This window comes from Terrapene carolina, unplaced genomic scaffold, assembly GCF_002925995.2.
Source record: "Terrapene carolina triunguis isolate 2854851 unplaced genomic scaffold, T_m_triunguis-2.0 Scaffold85, whole genome shotgun sequence".
Lineage (NCBI taxonomy): Eukaryota > Metazoa > Chordata > Testudines > Emydidae > Terrapene > Terrapene triunguis.
In genome coordinates, this window is record NW_020664436.1 from 6,561,915 (window position 1) to 6,583,837 (window position 21,923).

The following is a 21,923-nucleotide window of genomic DNA, read 5'->3' on the forward strand; positions in this document are numbered from 1 at the left end:
CCATCCTATCTTCTAGCCCACCCTTGGGTTACCAGTGGAGCTTCCTCTGCTCCCTATAACTGTCTCACCACTCTCTCAGGTTTTTGCCAGAGTCTGTATCCCAAGGCAGGATCTCAGGGCTTACTCTCCCTTGTCTGTTGCCAAGTCCCCCATCCCTAAGGAGTGACTGCAGAGTTCCTCCCTGCAGCCCTCTCTTAACACAAACTTCGTCTCTTTATGCCTATCCTAGCTCCTCCCTCAGTTGGGCCTCATCAACCCAGTCACCGGGTTAATTGGCCCCTTTTACCAAGCCAGGTGCTGCCTGGGGTAGATGTCCTATCACAGAGCTGATCCGTTGTATGTAGTGAAGGTAGCACCGGCAGAAGATGCTGGATCTGCAGGCGCAGTGTGAGGTGTGATATGCTGAGTTCACCCATGACCCGGAGAATGGGAGGGTATTTCTGTGGTGGTGGACTCTATGATGTGGATACCTTACCTGAAGCTGGACTGAGACATTCCCCCAGCCTCACTTCACACCTCATGTCACTGTCAGCCTGGGCTGACACAAACCAATGACCTCCTGCAGAACGAAAAGCCCCTGAGACAGCCAGTCACACTTGTGTGGCTGATATTGACTAGACTATGTGGGTTTGACTGCCCATCAGTCTCACCTTGTTCTGCAGAATGGGGGTGGGACAAGGGAGTTATATTTGGCACAACAGTCAACTAGAAACAGAGCTGCAGCAGCAGATCAACCACACTGACAGCCAAAGGCAAATGCTGACTGGATCAACGGATTGGTCATGGAAAGGCTCTGAGGTCACTGGTTAGCAGTGGAGGAGTGTTATCCTCCAGTGGCTGTTTGATGGCCCATGTGTGCAATGAGTTCATGGATCTCAGTTTCTGATGAGAAAGTGTCTATGTGGCAAAGCCCACTATTAACTTTGTCTCTAACTGGCATAAAAGCCAAGGAGCAGATAGGTCATGGAGATCTAACTCTCCACACACACTAGAAGAGGTCCTACCAGAAGCCATCAGTCTTCAGGGGCTGTCTATCCAGCCTCTCTCTCCGGTGCTAAAGTCACTAATTAATCAATCCAGGACTGGGCTGGCTGAGGTGCTTTGTAAGACATGGCCTGAAAGCTATGAGTTTGCTTCCCATCAGGGCCGCCCAGAGGATTCAGGGGGCCTGGGGCAAAGCAATTTCGAGGGGCCCTTCATAAAAAAAAGTTGCAATACTATAGTAACATGTATTTGGAAATGTAAAAAATAACCAGTGAAATACATTCAAAAATTAATTTGTAATAATTTGAAAATACACTAAATACATTATTTAAAAACATTAAATGTTTTAATAGTATGTATACATTTGCAATTACATAATGGGCTGTTGCTGGGTGATGGTGATGGTTGGTGCCAATGGGCTGTCGCTGCCTGGGGGTGGTGCTGCTGTTGCCCAGGGCTGGGTGGGGAGCTGGGCTCTGGGTTGGGGGGTGCCCAGCTCACAGGGGCTGGGCTCGGAGCAGGGGGTCAGGGCTATGGGGGGATGGGGTCAGTGGGGTGTCCGGCTCACAGGGGCTGGGCTCAGGGCTGTGGGGGTAATGGGGTCAGGGGGGTACCCAGCTCACAGGGGCTGGGCTCGGAGTTGGGGGTCAGGGCTGTGGGGGGGATGGGGTCAGGGGGTGCCTGGCTCAGAGGGGCTGGACTCGGAGCTGGGGGTCTGGGCTGTGGGGGGGATAGGGCTGTGGGGGTGCCCAGCTCAGAGGGGCTGAGCTCGGAGCTGGGAGTCAGGGCTGTGGGGGGGGGGTCGGGGGGGTGTCCAGCTCAGAGGGGCTGGGCTCAGAGCTGGGGGTCAGGGCTGTGGGGGATGGGGTCGGGGGGGTGCCCGGCCCCGGCCCCTTACCATGCCGCTTACCCCCTCTCCCGTAGCCTCAGCGTGCTGCGTCCAGCGCTGCAGCGGCGTGGTGTTTCCAGTGGGGCCTGAGCTCCCGCCGCTCGGCCGCAGCTCCGCCCCCTTACCAGCTGAGACACCGGAGGATGGGGGAAGACGGAGGCGGGGGGGAGCCTCCGACATACTCGTGGGGGCCCCTGCGGGACCCGGGGCAAATTGCCCCACTTGCCGCCCCCTCTGGCCAGCCCTGCTTCCCATAACGAATATCCCATGCACACATCTGGGGCCTTAGCCAGAACTCAGTGCTCCTTGCTGCACCTCTGGGCAGGGTGAAGGGGAGGGATCAGTCTCTAACCCAGGACAGTAGGTTCCAGCAACGCAGTGACATCCACCACAATGGGGCTAGACCTGGGTACAGGTGAAATGCACAAAGTCTGCTCACTTGGGGAGGTGAGCAGAGCCAATGGGGAACGTCTATTAGAATATAAATTCAGGGGGAGGAGGGAAAAGGAGGTCACCCTTGTGCATTTACTGGCCTGTCTTATTGACTCGTGGATCGGATTCCCCAAGAGCCTCTTGGGAAGCTCCCCTTGTGCTCAGTGATTGGAAGCCATCCTCTGGAAGGCAAACACGTGCCGGACACCAGTGATGAGAATCCCCTGAAAGGCGTGGGCATGTGCTGCTGGCTGCGGCAGAGGAAGGTAGGAATTCCCAGTTACTGCATCAGACCACGGGAGGACACAGCATGCCCCAGAGTTTCCTGTTCTTCCTCTGCCATCTGGCCATTCCTGGAACCCACTGGCTCAGCCACTGCTATGCTGCAGGGTGTGCTGGACATCATGGTAAAAGAAGCCTGCACAGCCCAGGCTGCTCCTCCTTGAGGGCTGAAGATCCAGGTTCTAGTCAAGAGCTCAGCAAGGCTGTGTCCCAGAGCTGGGACATCAAGATTGTCTACCCTTGCACCCAAAGGGAGAGGAATGTCAGCTGTAGATACATCCAAGCAGAACCAGGGTGTAAAGGGACTGAACATTCTAAAGTGGCATTTCTCAAATATGGCCGCATGCAGTCACCAGGGGCTTTTCTTGCGGCCACAGCCTCCTGGGTGATGATAGGTGGGGGGGTGGGGAGTAACCCTCCCTCAGGGCCGCCAGCAGGGGCTGGTCTCTGTCGCCTTCTGGAGCCACAAACCCTGTAGGAGCAGGCGGCCAGCGTGAGTTTCCCGCCTTCCTGGGGATGGTGGGGCTCGGGCTTCAGGCTTAAGCCCTGGGATGGTGGGCGACAGGCTCTGGCCGTGCGGCAGCAGGCTCCATCCCCCACCTCCCCATCCAGGGCTTAATTTGTTCCCCAGCTTGCCAGGGCTGAGTAACTCTGCAGTGAAAAGTGATATTAACAAATATACAAAAGGTCACTTTTCACAGCAGACTTACTAGCTAGCAAATCTAAAAAAAAAAAGCAACCAAAAAAAAAGCAAAACATGCAAAGCACCTTATTTGTGTTTCTATTCTGTTTAGGCACAGTAATGAATAGACAACTGTACATTATTTTTAATTATTGACTCTGCAAAAAAAAACAAACCCTACATAAATAAATTACAATGATTTGGACATGTATATGTGCATATTTATTTGTTTTTCCTAAAGTTAATTAAGTCTTTTAGGAAAAATTGTCAGAACGGCCACAAGCAAGAGTTAGTGGTTGCACTCTGAGGCCACCCAAAAATTTGTTGCAAGAACCCCTGATCTAAAGGTCAGAGACAGTGATCCAGAGAGTGGAATTGATCACATGAGCTAGAGGAAAACTTGTGACCTTAAATTATTGACAGCTCCAGTGACTTCCTGCACTTGCCCTCTGCCCACCCCTTCTCCCTCCACCGCCTCTGTGGGCACTGTTTCTACATTAGTTTATACACAGTGGGGTCTGGGAGTAAATGCCTGAATGGCTGGTGTTTGCTACTGTGACGCAAGCTCCCATCAGCCCAAAGCAACAGCTGCAGCAGTGTAGAGGGAAGTTGCTAGAGCTTTGTGAGCATCTAGGCTTTCTGTAGCACCCCTCACCATGGTATCTAGGGACTAGATCCTCAAAGGTATTTAGGCTCCTAATTTCCATTGATTTCCATTGGCTTCCATTGATTGATGAAAGTTAAGAGCCTAAATACCTTTCAGGATCTGGGCCCAAGTGCTTCCCAGGTAAATTAGACTGGCATAGAGATCTCCCTATTGGATTTCCTGTGTCATCAGCTTGCCCTCCTTCTGTGGTAGTACACATGTCTTCCTCTTGGAATTAACTACCTCTGGGCATCAGAGAGGTGTAAACCCTCAGGAGGGAAAGAGATGCATTGTGGTCTCCAAGACAGAAGATCTAGAAGTTATGGATGCAACCGAGAAAAGCAAAACAGGCTGAACCTCCAACTCTCTTCCAAAGAAAGGAGTGGAAGCCCCATTGCTTGAAGCCCTGAAAATGTAACTGGACAAAGTCTGGGCAAATCCATGGTAGGGAACAATCCTGTAATGGCTGTGGTGAGGGGGATGGCCTAGTTTGGACCTTAGAGATCTCCTCCGTACCTAAACTGATGTGCAGCATTGAGAGACAGTGTTATACAGTGGTTATAGCTCTGGTCTAGACAGTCACAAGTCTGGAAGCCAGGACTCCCAGTTCTATTTCCAGCGCTGTCACTAATGTGCGACTTTGGGTTAACCACTTCACCTCTCTGTGCTTTAGCCTCTGTATCTGTAGACTAGGATAATTTTATAGAGCTAGACAGAGATTACAGGCACCACCTATGCGTAATGTTGGCTGACACATCCCATTACATAGGCGGCCTAGATCCTATAGGGCTAAATTGGTTAAAACGTGCATGTCTGTAAAGCAAATCTGGTTTGCTCCCACCAATGTCATTGATAAACGGCTTTTTTCAGTATAATTTCCTGCACACACTTTCGTACGCCAGCCTTGTCACCCACACAGCCTAGTCAGCTCCCTGCTCACGTCTACTGCAGACGGGTCTGTTATTTAAGGAGTCCGAAATCATCACCAGAGGGAGTAGACAGGCCCAGAACAGCTTAACAAAGCAACCCACAGCTGGGAATCGGCTGGGTAAACATCTGGGCCCACAGAGCATCTCTTTCACACTCACACGGATTTTCTCTCACCCATAGCCGCACACACACAAATTTAGGCAGCCCTGGAGGGAGGACGCAAGACGAAGCTTTCTAAAAAAAAAAAAACCCCCAACGAGGAGTCCTTGTGGCACCTTAGAGACTTTCTAAGTGTTGTTTGTTTTGCCCTTCCCATTAAGGGGCTGCGTGCTAAGCTGTGCTGCCTATGGAGCCAGCCGTGTCCCAAGCCGGGGACGGACACTGGCCCAGATTCACAAAGGATGCGCCCCCTCCCAGTGTTAATCTTCGCATGGAAACAGCCCTTCAAGCTGGAGGGGGCGACGGATATTAGCAGCTTGGCTCCTCGCAGTGGGGGTGGGGTCAGCGCAGGGAGCTCTAAGGGGGGAGATCCCGCTGGCTCTGGGAGGGGGTGCCCAGCGCCGGGGCTGGCAGGACAGGAGGGAGCGTGACAGGCTGCCAGGGGGCGTGCCGGTGGCGGGGGAATCCCGGCAGCTGCCGATGCCAGCGAGGCGTGGCGCAAGCTGACAATGGCTCGAGAGGGAAGCGCCTTCCGGGTTAGGGGAGGCGGGGCTCTGGTCTCACACTGAGCTAGGTTTGCGCTCGGCCCGGGCAGGCTCCATTCGGCTCCAGCTCGCTCGCTGGGCATGAGACCGCCGCGACCCCCGCTTTCCTTCCGGCCAAGGACCCTACCCCGGCCAGGCCTCTAAGCGCCCCCTTCCTGGTCCCTCCTCCCCTTCAAGCCCGCTGCAGATTCCCCGCTTTGCACCCCTGCTGCCCGGCCCCGGCTCCCCCTTTGTACTCCCTGCCCCAGCCCGGTTTCCCCCGCTCCTGTCTGAGATCCAGATCCCCCCCCGGCCTCCCTTTGGCGCAGACTCTTGCCCCCTCCGCCGGGTGCTTGGGGGGTGAGTGACCCCACTGCGCGCCCGCTGCCCTCGCACCATGGCTGGGACGCGGGGCTCGGAGAGGAAGGAGAGCTCGGAGCTGGAAGAAGGGCAATGTGACTCGGGCATCTACTCGATCCCCTCCATCCGCTCCCTGCCCGGGCCGCCGGAGGAAGGGGAGCACCCCCCGGGCCTGGGGGACACGCTGCGGGAGAAGGACTCCGGCCCCCTGGGCAAAGAGGGAGCAGATGCCCTGGAAGCGGAGGAGAGGATCGACTCTACCTATGGCTCGGCCTCCCTAACCGAGCCCCTGGCCGCGCTGGGGCAACTCCCCGAGGAGGAAGCAGAAGCCCTGGAAGGGCTCAGCCAGCAGCAGCTGGAGGCACTCACCTACATCTCGGAGGATGGCGACACGTGAGTGACCTTGTGGCTAGTGCTGTTCGCCCCCAGGCCGGGGAGGGACACCACAGGGAGGGGAGACTAGTTTCTGTGGCCCTGTCTGTCCTTGGCCTCTGAGAGCAGGGGAGCCAGTTAGTCCTGCTTGTGGTGGTGGCTGTGATGTGGACACTTGTCCCTTGGGGCCTGAGCAGCTCATCTCACACAGGGCCACCAAACAGCCATTAAATGCAAATGACTTCCAGGCACTGCTGTAATGCAGTCTCATTGACACCCGTGCCTCAGAGGTGAGCGGTTCTGCATCCCATTCCCTACCCTGCCTCCCCTCACCGCCTGCCACTGCTTGAGTCTGACACCAACCACAAAGATAAGATGTACGTCTTTAGAAATCGCCAGTGCCCCCAAAACTTCAAAGTCAGATTGTAACTGGGGGACTGTCAGTCGAAGACTCCATGTCCCATCTCCCAGAGCCATCCTTTTCTTCTTTTTCAGAGTCACATGTAGGCTCTCCGCCCCAATGAAATGTGTCGGGTATTTAACAATTAATCTAAGACTGGGCCAGATCAAATGGAACAAGCAGAGAGAAAAAGAAATTGCACAAATCCATTTACTGCTCAGGTCTGAGCTGTGGGACATGCAGACAGAGTTAGGGGTCTGGATGGGCTGTGTGGTCGAAATGAGACAGAAATCCATGTGCCAGTGAGAAGCTGAGTTTCTTCTTGTTTTGTGGCTGCCAGGAAAATGGGAGGCAGGTTCCATGTACAAAATTCTGCTCTTTTCACCTGTGAAAACTCAAAAGCCCAAAGCTCTGGCAGCAAGGGAGATGACTCACCTGCTTTAGGTTGTAGCCACATGACCAAATCCGCTATGTTGGAGAAGACCTGATTATGAAACACTTTAGTTCCCTCTATGCAGCTGGATTGAACTATGTTGGGGGTATATGGGTAAGCTGGCTACAGCATAACATGTGGCTCATATTCCTGGACCTAAAATGCCTTTGCAGATTCTGTGGCTGATGCTGATTCAGTTTGTAAGGGATTTTTGTGCACCTAAAGAGGCAGTGGCCTAACCCTGTATCTCTTCTACTCCTCTGTTACAGCTTTAGGTGCTATTAGCCTCTCTAAGGCCTAGTTTACACTTACAAATCAGATTGAGGTGTCGTGCAGGGCTGAGCACCGTAGTTAGTTTGACCTAATCTTGGGTGTAGACAGTGCTAGGTTGATGGAAGATTTCCTCATCTAGACAAGCCCTAAGTGCTGTGACTTTGGTGTGTGCTGGGGATCATTGTTTTCCATTCCCCACCGTGTCTAGGAGATGGAGTCCGTTGGAGAGGCTTCTGCTGATTTATCTGGTTCCATCTTCTAAGGTGCCTGAACCTGTTGCTTGTCATACTGGCATCAGACCCTATCATAAGCCTTCCGCTAACTGGAGAAGCAATTAACCAATGGTGGCACTTTTCGCTCCCTCCCGACAGGAGGCAGCTTTCCAGAGTTCTGCAAATGGCTGCAGTTGCGCTAGTGCATGTGCTCTCTCTCTCTCCTTTACAGTGCAATTTAAAACAGGAAATCTTCAAAGAGTGAGGGGGGAAAATGTCTGCTACTTATGGAGAGGCCTTTGTGAGTTAGTGCTTAGAGAAGTGGAACAGAGTCTGAACTCCTGGGTTATATCCCTGGACCCTAACTCTGGGAGGGAGTGTGTTGTGCTCAGAGCAGTGAGGCTGGGCTCCTGCAGGCTATTCCTGACAGACCTGGGCCGAGATATTTTCAGACGTGCTGAGCACTCACAATTCCAGTTGAACTCAGTGGGGGTACAAGTGCTCAGCACCTCCCTTGTGTTCTCAGTTTTTCTGTGTGTAAAATGAGGCTAATAATACTTACAAGGCTTAATGAATGAATGAAAGGGGCCAGAGAGGGCCCAGAGTTATTTTGTTGTTCTAGGGAGGCAGAGAAGATGACCCAATAGGCCTCTTCTATTTCTGGTTGTAGATTGCCCAGGAGCAGCAAGAGGAGAATTGCAGTTGTCCCATCACGTGCCTTGCTTGAATTCATCCTGTGAGGCAGAGCCTGGGCTAGCATTAGAACCTCCAGCTGATTATTTCTCAGAAGGTTCATTGAGCAATAGCACTTCCTTGTAACCATTCTAATTATGAACACAAAAGTCCAGGGCTTAGAGCTAGTAGTTCCTGTTTCTTCAGCTGTCTGTGTTGATTCAGTCCCTGATCCTGAGTGGGTGAACCGTCCATGATCTGGTGGGGGTAGAATGTGCTGTGGTGCCCCGTGTCTTTCCTGCGATGCACTTTCCTATGTGTCACCGGGAGCTCTGTCGTCAGTCTGACACTTGTGATGAAAGTTCATCAGTGGAGACAGAGATGAGCTTGTTGAAATCCCATCAGGAGCCTCTCATGGAAACGTGCTTCAAAGGAGTGGGTATAATTGATGTAGATTGGGGCAGCTGAGCCAAAACTGTCCCTGCAGAACTGAACCAGCTCTGCTCTGAAAACAAGAAGGGGCTCTGATGAGGCAGGAGGGGTTAACGTATTAGCCAGTCTGCCCTAGAGAAATGGGTCTGATCACAAGTGAAATGAGTTAGGCCTCTGCCTAATCCTTGGTGGACATTTGATTGAGTTACAAAATCTACTGCATAATTGGTAGTTTCTGGTTTGGAGAAGCCAGGACTAGAATAGCAGGGGGGCTGCAGGTCACGATTGAGGTATATTGGCAGAGCTGGAATAGTAGGAATGCTGTAGGTCAGGAGTGAGGGATCAGCAAAGTTGTGGGTTGGGAGTATTCAGGGACTGGACTAGCAAGAAGTACTGCAGTCAGGAATGAGGAATACCAAGGAGGATTGTGGGTCAGGATTGAGATGTGTTGGCAGAACTGGGTGGGTGAGATTGAGTCTAACCTCTGGAATAGCAGGGGGCTACAAGCCAGGACAGAGATATGTTGGTTGAGCTCTAGTTGGGGGTTGTTTGACATGGCAGGAGACATGCTCCAATGGTGGGCTGCTCCCAGGCATGCCAGCATTATCCTCTGCCTGGTAATGTCCGGCTTCGCCTCTTGAACTGACAGTTTATCTCTGCTAAATTGGATCCCAGGGGACTGACTCTCTGTGGAAGTTGGAGAGGGGTTTTCCAGCCTGGGAAAGGTCTGGCTGGCTCTGGGCAGGCCAGAAAGTAATGCTTTATTTGTGTCCTGGGCTCCTAATGAACTCACCCTCTCTTTAGGGAGTGACTTGGAAAAACTCCCTGTCTCTCGCCCTCACCAGGGAGCTGCAGAAAGGGAGTGGAGCAGGCTGCCCGTTGTTGCTTTTAATGGGGGATGGGATAGGATTTTCATTCACATTCCTGCTCTGGGCAACCCCCGCACCACCACTAATAAAGTGATGCTGACTGCTTCCCCCACCCCTGTAGAGATGAAGTGGATCCACTGGCATGGAGGTTATGCCTCAGTTTCCCCCATGTGTTCCAAGTCAAAAGTATTTCCTCTTCCTGTTCTCACCCTCTTGGGCTAATACTCCGGAGCAGCCAAAACATGGCCCCTGGAGTTCCACCAGGCCAAGGCCTATGCCTCCAACACCAATGGGTTTATTGGAAATCTCCAACTACATTTGGATGAGTAGACTACATATCCCAGCCTGCAATGCTCCACCTTGCCCTGCATAACCAAGCCCCATTGCATGATAGGAGCCCTAGTTCTCACAGGGTTGACCTCCATATGCAAGAGCAGGTTGCAGCCACTGTCTTCAAAGTAGGGGTATGGCGTCTGCAGCCCCCTCACTTGGGCAAAGCTCGGGGGTCCCCAGCTCAGCCCGCTGCCTGGGAAACAGTCTCGGTGGTTCCTTCATATGGAATTGGGGCCAGAGCTATTTTGGTAGCACCGAGGTCTGTCTGTGGTGTCTCAGAGGAGGAGGGGAAGCCTCACTTCCTCCCCTGAAGTGCAGTTAGTGTCGTGCCTGCTGATGGGAAATCACGTGCTGGTGACTGAGGGTTGATAACAAGGGATCAAGGTGGGTTCATGAGTTAATCCAGGTCCCGGTCCCGGTCCCAGTCCCAGAGGAGATGCAGTTCTAGTCTTCTCTCTGAGTGGTGGTGGCTAAAGCTGATGGGCATTTTTCTTGCTTTGCCTGGGATGTATGGCTCTGGGCTGCTTGCAACTGTTCAGTAATCACTGTGTGCCCTAGACCCCCCGCTGAGTGTCTCAGAGATGCAGGCAAGGTCAGCAGCTCCCCACAGTGACTGAAGGCAAGAGACCAGCTGCCAGCACCTGACCTATTGTGCTGTCCTGAAGCAGTGTTCTTGCAGCAGCATGGCCGAGCTTGTGTACGTTCAGAGTCACTGCTCCTACACTATCGCTCACTCATCCCCTCCAGGAGGGTGTTCATAGTGCTGATTATGCCATTCAGTTTCACACCACAGTATGTGCAAAAGAGGGAAAAGAATCACTGGCCCTGGGAGAACCCTGGGCAAGCTAGTTGGAGTTCAAAGAAGGGCAAGTAAAGAAGGGTCAGGCAGGCTGAGTTATGGGGAAAGATTTAAAAAGCCTGGCTATGGGATGACTGGGGGAAGATGTGTAAATTTGCCATTCTCTGCACGACATTGCTGCCCAGGAGGGGATGGGTTGGAATTAAGCAAATGGAGATTTAAGCTGAATCTCAGAAAAGCTTCCAGACACTGAGACGTATTAGGCTGAGCTCGGTTCCCAAGGGACGGTATAGAAGCCCCAGTAGCTCAAAATCAAACTGTAATAAATGAATATTAGAGACCAATCCTTCCCTGGCCCCTGCAGGACTGGATGGTCAAACAGGGCTTTCCACCTCTACCATCTATGATTCTAACCGCTGACTCTTCGGCTGGTCAGACAGAACACGGAATATCTCCTTCAGGTGGGGTTTGGCGTTGTGAACGTAACTTTATCTCGTTTCGAGCAGTCTGGAGCCAGAGATGCCAGTGTCTTTATATGAGGCTGACCACATGTCCAACTAACTAACTCGTTCACCTAGGAAATCACTAGACTGCACGTTCCACTGCTGCTTCATGTGTTCTGGGCTGCACGTGTAGGGGATTCAAGAGGCCAGCTGCCCTTGTTTAGAAGGGACGCTCCCAGCTCTAGGCTTAACTAGGCTTAAAACCAAACAAAAGGTTAGTAAATCTGCAACAGGGAACAATCCTGGATGGAATCTAATGGGGCTTCCCCGGGCCAGATTCTGCCACCCTTATGTTGGGTAGTATCTCACACTTGAGTCATCCTGTTGTTTTCAGTGGGGCTGCCCACAGAGTAGGGTACCATTCAGTATGAGGAAGGTTAGCCCAGTCTGAACCTGTGGTGCTTGTACATCCATTTTTCACTCCTTTTCTCCTCCATTATTCTGGGGTGCTCCCCCCTCCCATTGATTGTAATGGCCTTAAAAAGTCTGTCTCTGTGTGGGGTTTGGGATGGTAGAAGGGAGGGATCCTATTCTCCATAAGAAGGCCGTAAAGAGGCCTCCTGCTTCCATTTCCCTAGCTGACTCTCTTCTCCTCCTTCCTGGAATGTACCACGTTGGAGATGCTCTTCCCAACGGCAGGCCAAAAGGCTACAGGGGAGGGTGGCTTGGGGTACATTCTCACACAGCCCCAGGCCTGGAAAAATATGCCCTGGACTAAGCCTATGAGCCAGGCTGAAATACATTGGTGCCCTGAGCCACAGCTCCTCCTGCCTGGTCTCCTAGTGGTCGGGTACCCCAACTATTTTGGGGACCAAAGACGCCGGTCTCCGGACTCTGCACCACCACCACCAAATCAGTCAATCCATGCTAGGCCACCCTTCCAGAAAACAATTGCTGCCACCTCCCGCTACACACACAATAGATGAGTTCTTGGTTGTCTCACTAAATCGATTTATGCTGGCTCCAGAAACGGAGCCGTCTGCCGGGATGGCATACGAGATGGGGGCTGAGTTTCCTGTTCTCCTGAATCAGATCCTTGCCTGCCTGAAAACAGTGAGCAGAGGACTCTGGAGTGCGTGGCCTTTCTTACAGGACTCACTCATACACAAAGAGCCTTATGCTGTGATGGTTTGGCCTCCAGGTGCCAGCCAGGGTGGCAATGCCCCTTCCCCCAACACCGGCAGCAGCACTGGCGCTGTCTCTCTTCAGATGTCATTGCATCGGTCACATGTCACAGCCGTAAAAGCTGGAGATGTGGTTTTTTTTAATGGTAGCTCGGACTGTGCAGAGATTGAAGCACTCGCCCAGGAGAGATTCCCACTTTCCTGGGTGAGTGGATTTTTCATGCCTGGCCCCTGCCTCTAGCAGGGAACTTTCCATTCGCCTTTATCCCATGCTTGTCTTCTCCCTCACCCCAAACCACCTCCTGCTGTTGAAACTGGAGGATAGTGATTGAAGGACATTGGCAGACGTGTGTGGGGAGCCCAGGGCTGGAATAGTGGGGAGGGCAGAGGCTGTGGGTCAGAAGTGAGGTGGGCCATCAGAGCTGTGGGTGGGGAGCCCAGGACTGCAATAGCAGAGATGCTGTAGGTCAGGTGTGAGATGCATTGGCTGAGTTGTGTGGTAAAGGTTCCTACTGGGCAGTTTCAGTTCTCTGAGGAAGGGGTTAGCAGGGCAGGTTAAAAGGGAGAACAGGATAACTGGAATTCCCCGGCTGCTCTCCTCAGGAATGTGTGCTCTTTTTTCCAAATCTTCCTGCTGCTGGCTCTATTTCCTCCCATGAACAATCAAGTGTTTACTGCAAACACTGATATTTGCATGATTTCCCATGCCTCTGCTGGGAGAGAGGGAGAAGAGTGTGAATTTTCTCTTTAACATGTGGGCAGGAAGCGGGGGTGGGGATGGCAGTTATATAAAACAAATAATGTCAGCTGTTTGATCCCTTGTTCTGGATACTTGTAGGCTGAGTGGATGGATGGGACTGCAGGGCACTGCCACCTGACTAGGGATCTCAAAGCCCTTTACGAATGGGAATAAATTAAGATTCCCAGCCCCTCCCAGATCGGGATCTGTATTACCAACCCCATTTCTTGGAGGGGAGAGACTGAGGCACAAACCCTAAGTGTTTCCCCAAGGTCTGATAGCAAGTCAATGGCAGAAGTGGGAATAGAGCCCAGGATCCTAGTCCCTTACTCTAACCGCAATGAATCTGTGGGGATGCTAAAGCTTTTCTTGCCATGTGATTGGGATTGCCCCCCCAAGCGTAGAAGCCATAGTTTTCGAGTCATCCTCTCCTCTGCTTTTTCCCTCTTTCAGGTCCATGAGCTGCTTGGAGCAGGGTGTAGAACCATCCAAAGCTCTGTGTAAAGTCAGACTGTGTTGTAATTAATCCAGGACCATCCACGATGTCACAGCAGTGGCTGTGCTGCATGCTGAGCCCCCTGGGAGATTCTCAGGAATAGAACTCTGACCCTCCTGCTCCAACTGGGTCTCTCCCAGTTAAGCTAAAAATAATCTCCATTAGCTGCTCATGGGTTCAAATCCCCATGAGGGAGCAGTACAGATGCTATGACCCACAGCTGAGTGCTCTGGATTCCCTGCAGCAGAGGGGGGGGATGAATGTATGTTTGCATCTGCGTTCTCTCTTTGCCTGTCTGACTAGTTCATTACAATATTATTATTTCTGCTACAATAGAACCTAGAGGCCCCAACTGAGATTGTGCTTAACGCAAGTGGGCCCCAGGACAAACACGGAGCTGGCAATTTCAATAGACCAGGGAAACAAATGGTGTGAGAGGAAATGGAGGCTGAGGAAGGGGAAGGGTCCCCTTGCCCGAGATCACCTAGCAGACTGGTGGCAGGTCTGAATGACCTATCTATCTACAGGGCCACACTACCATTGCCCTTTGCAGTTCCATCAGCCCCCTTAACTGCCCTCCTGCACACACCCCTTTCCCAACGCAACAGCCTACTACATCAGTCGTCCACAACTGCTAGTGTTGGGGGGGAAATAAGCTGGTGGAAGGGTGAAAGAGGGGCAGAGTTAAGGGTGCGGTGTGTGGTCGGTGGTGTATGGTAGCTGTGGCAAAGGGAAGGCACATGCCTGCAGGTGAAGGAGTAGAGGGTATATTTTGCTTGGTGGCTTGCCTGCCCATTTCCTTGCTTTTGGGGTTTGTGTTAAGTGGGGGGGGGGGTGGCAACCTCAACTGCTTGGCAACAAAGTCGTCTTTATGTTAATAATTGTGGTGGTAGTCATGTCGGTCCCAGGGTATTAGAGAGACAAGGTGGGTGAGGAAATATCTTTCATTGGACCAACCTGTGTTAGGGAGAGAGACAAGCTTTCCAGCTACATCGAGTTCTTCCTCAGGTGAGAGTTTGGGTGTTGTCCTCTTGGCTGTGGGGTGAGGCAGCTGGCCAGGCCAGTGGTATTCTTGGAGCTGTACGGTCATCATTGGCAATATTGAGGTCTAGGAAAGAGTAAACAAGGCTGAGGCCTCTGTGCCTCATGCTTAGCAGGGCCAGGGGGTTTCCACTTTGGCACAAGATAATCCTGACCCTTCGTTTGCATCATCATGACGCCTCTTTCTGTAACAGGGCCGAGACACCAACCTCTCATGCCACTGGCTCATCCCTCAGCTCTGGTTCTGCACGTGGAGGACTTGAGACAGTTGGGATCTCTATGCCTGTTTCAGGAAGTCAAGGACTGCCACATGATAAAGGGGGAAAAAAGGAAGAAATGAGACTCTGGGAGACAGAGTGCAGGGGGAGGGGAAATACTCCCAACTAGGCATGTCCTGGATGGCACCAACTTCCCGGTGAAAGTCCCAGGCACTGATTCAGCAAGACTAGCAACCCACTGCTTGTCCCTAGTGCCTTTACATGGCAGACCTCAAAGAACTCTACAGGGCTTTAAAGGTGGGGCAGTCGTATTCCCTCCGTTTTACAGGCAAGGAAGGTGAGTCCCCTCATTTGGCCAGGATCACGCAGCGCAGTCGCCTTAAACCCAAACCGTTCTACTGAGAGCTGGGGGCGGATCGACAGACTTGGGTTTTCAGCCTTAAGCGTGTGACTGGCCCACCTTTCCCCGGCTACCAGTTCTGGGTATGACGTGGTGCATGTGTTTTGGGGAGGTGGGGGATTCCTGTGGGTGGGGACTGGTTGGTAGGAATTGCAGAGGGCTCCATGTACTTTCACGCCAGGCCTGGCCTCAGTCCCCTGGGAGTTGTTTGGCTCCGAAAAGTGAAAGCAGCAGAAGTTTAAAGTTCAGTCAGAATTGCCCTGGAAAGTCCCATGTCCCGTCTGCTGAGACTTCTTATCTAGTGCCTAGGGGCTGAGGAGCAAGGCCACGCCTATAGTCCTGCTGAAGGCAGGGGGACTGGGAGGGACGCAGTGGGAGCTGGCTTATAGAAACAGGGGCTGTCCCTGATAAATGGAGAGGGAGGCCCAGCTGCAGGAGCCACCAAGGACCTTGTCTACGCTGAGGTTGCCTGGTAGTCTCCCAGTGCCTTTTCCCTGGTGTTGGTAGTGGTGCAGTTGCTAGGTAAATGGGGCCCAGATGCTTTCACTGCCGTGCCTGCTGAGCTACACAGAGCTCTGCAAATGCCCCTCTGTCCTGACCAGCAGCCCCCACAGCCCCCCTTCCCTCAGTGCCGTCCATTGGAAACCTTGTTTCTCTCCTTTCTCCCCACCCCCCAACAACCAGAAGCTGGTTCCAGTAGGTATTTTCCTTGCTGAATGCCCCACATGCACAGCTGTCAGTTGCTCTTCCCCCTACGCTGGGAGCTCTAGCTGTGCAGGGGGCCCCCTCCCCCATCCCCATTTGTTGCTCAAACAGTGGGTGGCCACTCCCTCCAGTGCAGCAGGGGAATTCCCCATGCCCATGTGACCTGGGGTTTCCCCCGGGGCAATGCAGTAAGGCACAAATGCTTGGCTTGGCTCTTCCTGCTGCTCCTTCTGCCTGAAGGGGACCAGCTTGGGGTCCCCTGGATCCTGGCTGCTGACAGACCTGAACTTCTGTCCCTGCTCAGCAATGAGGTCGGGATAAGCTTCCAGCATTGCCCAGAAGAAGGCACCAAAGTCGCCCCCTGTAGAACTCCTCCAGACCAAACTAATCCCTCCCTCCATCCCTACCAGTCACGTCGTCCACCAGGCCCAGTGTGTCATCCAGGACACCAGTCCCTCCACCTTCCATGCCCTCCCCTGGGGGCGCCCCAGCACTCCAGCCTTTACCCTGCAGTAGTGTCCTGAGGGGAGCTGCTGAGACCAGACGGGTTGAGATGCCCCCAGTAAATGAGCAGCACCCCTTATCTTACTCGCGAACAGCAGCTTCTCCATGCCTGGCCCGTGGTGGCACCTGGACAGGGAGCAGCTGGTGAAAGCTGAGCCCAGGTGTGACGGAGCACTGCTGGCACCTCCTCTATAACTTCCCCCTGTGGCTTTGGGACTCCTCAGTGCTTTAGTGCCCCAGTGGCTCCTCCCTCGCTCCCATCTGCAACCAGCCAGAAGATTGTGTCCTTTCCAGTGAGACCCCCAAGCTGGCCACGCTGCCTCGCTCGTTCTCAGCCTCCCGGCACCGTTACTGCAACACACTGTGAAGCCACCTGCCCTGAGAGCAGGGTGCTAACGGGCCCCTAACAAAGCCACCATCCCCACCATTGCATCAGCCTGGTGCTCTGCTCTGCAGTGAATGCTGAGTCCAGTTCAAGGACCCTGTGGTGGTGTGTGCAGAGCCTCCCCTGAGGTTGGGCCTAGCTCCCCTGACAATCAGCTTTCCCCGCACCACTGGGCCGTCCTGCACCATGTGGGAGCCAGAGCTCTGGCAGGAGCTGGCCTTAGGCTGGAACTGCCTCCCACAGGAGATCAGAGACCTCACTGTGATCAGAACGAAATGCAAAACTTGCCTCTGACTTAGCCTGTAGCACACATGCAACCACCCCCTCATTCTCACCCCTCCCGCACTGTACATGTTAACCCAGCTCTCTGTCCCGCAGCCTGGGAGTGGGGCCTTGAAACCAGAGTGGAGTTACTGTTTCTATCTTTAAATGCCTTGGAGGTGCTCAGACGCCAGGGGGATGGGGGCCAGGTCTGGCTAGAGAGGGAGCTTGGGAGGGGGTTCATGGTTCTGCTTGGGGGTGGCTTTTGGCGCTGAAGTAATGACAGGCGTTCTGTGCGGGGCTGGAAATTCCCTTCAAGTTTCTCACTCTTGTTCTGACTGCTCAGGGTGCGACAAGGACCGGTGTGAAACTCGCACAAGTGCGGCTCGTGGGACCTCACACGTGTCTCTTGGTGTCTGGCGCCCTGGGCTCCAGTCTTCTTCGCAGATTTCTGTGGGGGCTGAGAGTTGGGCCCAGGTCGGGCTGCCGGCTTTAGCAGACAGTGGCGGGTGCTGAGTCCTGGTAGATATAGTTCCATCTGGTCAGCCGTGACCCCTAACCCAGCACTGGTGCTCCAATTCGGGGTGGGGGGGCTGGGAATCCAGTTCTGGTTTTTCTCTCTCCTCCTGTGGACCCTGGCCCAGTTCATTCCCAGACCAGTCAGAGCTGGGGCAAATCACTCTGGCTCAGTGGATGAGGGTATTTGAAGAATCCAGCTCTGGCTGCTGTCCTAGCACTGGGACTCCAGAGAATGGCAGGTGGTCTTTGGCTAATCTCCTGGATCCCTCCCCGCGCTGCGTCCCACGCCCCTGCTGCCTGCCCTTGAGCCAGGAAAGCAGAAGTGCTGTGGCTGCAGCGAGGGGGAGGGAGTGGAATTCCCCTACCAGCTGCTGGCCAGCACTAGGTTGTGGTTCCGTTGCTGCAGTATCTCCCTGGGTCTGGGGGATGTATTCCAGGCTCCCTAGGCCCTTGGGTTTGTGTCCCAGCAGGAACGACTCTACCCTTCCTGCTTCCGAGAGTCTGTATGGGTTACTGGGTCTGGGTCTCAGACAGGAGCTGGAGGGCTAAGTTCTCATGGGCTCTGCAGGGGCATAAGGATCCCCTCACTCTGCTAATAGGACTTGGGATTCAGTCTGGCCTCCTTAGCTACCTCTCTGTTGGCTGCTGAGCTGGCAAGGGGTGGGGGGACCTCTATTGTCTGTGAGGCTCTTTGGACTCCTAGGATGAATGGGGTCCCTTCTGCCCACGATCTGTCCCAGGCTGCCTCTCTGTGGGCCCCAATCTGCTTGCCCATCTAGAGTGTCCGCATGGGACACCCGGGCTGGCTACAGTGGGGGCGACTGTCCTGAGCTCTGGTGGGGAATGCTTGGAGGCAGCAAAGAGTGAGTGTCACCTGGTAACACCCCTGCAAATAGGCCATAGAACCATCCCTCTCTGGACGTGGGCCTACCCTGTGCAGGGCAGCTCTGCCCACCCTGCCTGTGCTAGGGAGAGCCTGTGTGGAGAGTGGGTGTAGGCCGGTGAACCCGCCATCGCTGAACCTGTTTCTCTAAGTGGCCCATGTTGGCAGGGAGCTGCTCCGTTCCCTTCTGCCCGACACCAGGAATTGGGCAACCTGGGGATCCGCTCCCCTGGTTGGGTGAGTATGTCTGTGCCAGGCTGATGTGGCATGGGCATTGAGGGGTTCCTCTCCCAGCTCCAGAGCTGGGGGCATGGAAGTGTTTCTCTCTGTGGGGTAATAGTGTGGGAGTGACAGGCTGGCGCCATGTGGGAACCACAGCACTGACCCATCTCCTCCTCTGCAGGCTGCTGCACCTGGCAATCATCCATAGCTTCCCGGCACTGGCATTCTTCTGCATCACCCACCTGCCCACGGAGGTGCTCGAGATCCAGAACGACTTGTTCCAGGTATGTGCATGTGCGCGTGCTTCAATCCGGGTCATCCCCCGCCAGCCCTCAGGAATGGCCTGGCAGGTGGACCTGTCCAGATTAGCCATTCCCCACACCCCCTAGTGCCTAGGCCCCCCTGGGTTCTGTGATGCTCTCACCCCCAGGGTCAGCACTGTAGGTATTTGGGGTGCCTTGGTTGAAGCAAGTCATGCAGAAAGCTGCCTTTGGCTGGTGTGTGGGGTACCCAGATAGGACCCTGAAAATGCAGACACTCAGGCTGGCACTGTATGCAGCCCCATAGTTATCAGAGGCTCCAAGCCAACATGAGCACCCCTGCGGGTGGAGCTGCCCGGATCTCCCCCCAACCCTCCCTCGGAGTGAAGTCTGCAGCGTTCCCACTTCCCCCACCCAGGGGAGGCTGTGGGGTTGGTAGCTTCTACTATTCCCATGGGCCCTGCCGGGATTGGTCTACTGCATGATGGCCTTGCTGTCATCCCCTGCCAACTGCCCCAACCTGTAGGGTCCCTGTGTCCTCCCGATGCCGCCCCTGACCCCTTACTGTCTTGCTGCCCACAGACCCCACTTCACCTGGCCGTGTACTTGGAGCAGCCCAACGTGGTGAGGGCACTGATCCACAATGGGGTGAGCCTGGCCCTGCAGGACCGCAACGGCAACACCCCTCTGCATGTGGCCTGTGAGCAGCAGAACCTACAGTGCGCCAAGCAGCTGCTGCAGGAGCCAGGGGAGAGCACAGAGCCTCGAAGGAGCCTGCAGGACCTGCAGCTCCAGAACTGGCAAGGTGAGGAGCAAGGCAGGGGTGCCAGAGGCAGTGCCCGGCTCCGTAGCTGCAGGGTAGGCGTGTGATGGGTGCAGAAACCGTCTTTTTGTTCGGTGTTTGTGCTAGGCACTAGTTAATGGGGCCCTGGTCTGCAACTGGGGCTCCTCAGCGCTACAGGAATACAGTACAATAATAGCTGCCTCTGGGTCTCTCTCCTCCCCAGGCTTAGCCTGTCTGCACATCAGCACCTTGAAGGGGAACCTGCAGCTGATGAAACTGCTGCTGCGGAGTGGAGCTGACATTAACGTCCAGGTAGTACACAGGCTGGTGGGTGAGAGCAGCTGGCCTTGGCACTGCCAGCTGTATTGCTCTGTGCACCTTCCCCAGATCAGTATCCTGAGGAGTCCCTCTAGCCTCCCAGTTTCTGGAAGCTGGTTCCCCAAGTGGCAGCAAGTTTGATGGGGCATGGGCCCTGGTGGGCACCAGACTCCCAAGTGGAGGTTCCCAGCTCCATGCCACTGCTCTCCTGAGCAGAGAGAAGTCTCCAGATCTGCCTGGTGGCAGGCAGGGGGCAGGGCCAGCAGGTCCCCTTCAGGCTGGTGGCAGGTGCCCATTGTGATGCAGCCTGTGTGCCCTATCGGGGTTCCATCCCCTCGCCCTGTGCCCTATGCTGGCAGCTGCAGGGGCGGGACAAAGCAGGGCCCATTCTAACGCCCTGGGCACTGCTGGTTGCAGGACGGCACAAGTGGGAAGACGCCCCTGCACCTGGCAGTGGAGAGCCGTGACCGCGAGGCAGTTCAGTACCTGCTCAGCAAGGGGGCCCACGTGGATGCCCTGATGTACAACGGCTGCACCCCGCTACACCTGGCTGTGGGCAGGAAGGACGCCGCCATGGCGGCCATACTGTACCATTCGGGGGCTGACACCCTGCTGAGGAACATGGAAGACGAGACCGCCCAGGACCTGGCCGACGGCAATGACGACGTGAGTCTGTCCATGCGCTCTCCTGCGAGGAAACACGTGGTGGGGTGTCTAGGGAGGAGGCCGTGGCCCTGGGACAGGAGTGCTGGAGATGGTGGGTGCTCCAGTGCAGCAGGAGGCGCTGTAGGGCTCAGGGCAGGAGCGGCAGCTGTGGGGGAGCTTGCAGTTGCCCTGTCTGTCCCCACCCCGCTCAGAGCGGCATGGCGATGGGCTGTGTATCTCATCAGCACTAACCCACCATTAGCTGTGCACTTCCCCTGGGGTGCCTGGGCTGGGCTGGGCTGTGTTGACTCCAGCTTGAGATGCATTCAGTTCCCAGGGAGCATGCTCTCCCCTGGCCTCTCCAGCACTAACCCTGATCTCTCCATGCCCTTTGCCTTGACAGCTCCTCGCCCTCCTGCCTTTCGATGACCTGAAGATCTCGGGAAAGCTGGTGGTGTGCTCTGACTGAGCAACCAGACTCTGACTTAGGGGGCCGTCCCAGTGCCCCTGGTTCCCCACGCCCGATGGGACCCCACTCACCCAGCCATGGCACTACAGCTGGCAGGAGCAGAGCCGGCTCGGGAAATCTTTCCCCTTGTAGCAGCCTCCGTGGCCCCCAGCTCTCCACCCGAACACCCTTCCCTGAGCAGTTGGAAGTTGGAGGAAGTTGCATGCGCTGCATGGGACCCTTGGATGGTGCCTTCAGGGTGGCTGCTGCTGCTCTTTCCCCTGCCTGCAATGGGAGCAGCCAGCAGGGGGCTCCGGTCTCAGACTGCATGGAGGAGCAGCTGGGAGGGGGTGTTTCCTGGTCCCAGACTGTGCAGTGGGGAGTGCTTTTCCCCCCACACCTCCAGACACTGCTGGAGCAGTTGCAGGGGCTCCCACCGCCCTTCCCCAGGAGACACAGACTCTCATAAACCCTTCTTCTCTACTGCCAAGATCTGGACCTCATGATTCCCTCAGTGACCACCAGGGGCTGCACGCTCTGACTTCTTGCCGCTTGAAGGCTTCAGCACCCCCATGAGCAGAATTGCCCTGTACCCCAGCCAGCCCCTCCCCAGCCAGGAGGGAGCTGGGCCAGACGGGACATGAAGATGAGCAGGAGGGAGCCCTCTTCCTGTGGGCGGAGCTGGGTGGGGAGGTACAGGTCTCCTTCTGGGGCAGGGGCCCATCTGCCTCTTCCCAAGGAAATCACATCCCCTGCTCCCTGAGATTCCCTATTTGTTTCCCTAT

The 21,923-nt window shown here is 54.8% G+C and overlaps 1 protein-coding gene across 1 annotated transcript; it reads left to right on the top strand.

Annotated features, from left to right (window-relative positions):
• Positions 1-5,765: 5,765 nt before the first annotated feature.
• On the top strand, positions 5,766-21,336 carry NFKBIE (NFKB inhibitor epsilon). Its single transcript, XM_024193718.3, has 6 exons — positions 5,766-6,281; positions 18,865-18,967; positions 19,526-19,748; positions 19,951-20,039; positions 20,463-20,711; positions 21,094-21,336. The coding sequence occupies exons 1-6, from the start codon at positions 5,926-5,928 to the stop codon at positions 21,157-21,159; spliced, it is 1,086 nt and encodes a 361-aa protein (XP_024049486.1). The 5' UTR covers positions 5,766-5,925; the 3' UTR covers positions 21,160-21,336.
• The last annotated feature ends 587 nt before the right edge of the window (positions 21,337-21,923 follow it).

Bases quoted from the DNA above. Each gene is read 5' to 3' on its own strand.
- NFKBIE (XM_024193718.3), top strand. From the start codon at position 5,926: ATGGCTGGGACGCGGGGCTCGGAGAGGAAGGAGAGCTCGGAGCTGGAA. The intron at 6,282-18,864 runs GTGAGTGACCTT...CCTCCTCTGCAG, and splicing joins ATCTCGGAGGATGGCGACAC to GCTGCTGCACCTGGCAATCA. The intron at 20,712-21,093 runs GTGAGTCTGTCC...TTGCCTTGACAG, and splicing joins TGGCCGACGGCAATGACGAC to CTCCTCGCCCTCCTGCCTTT.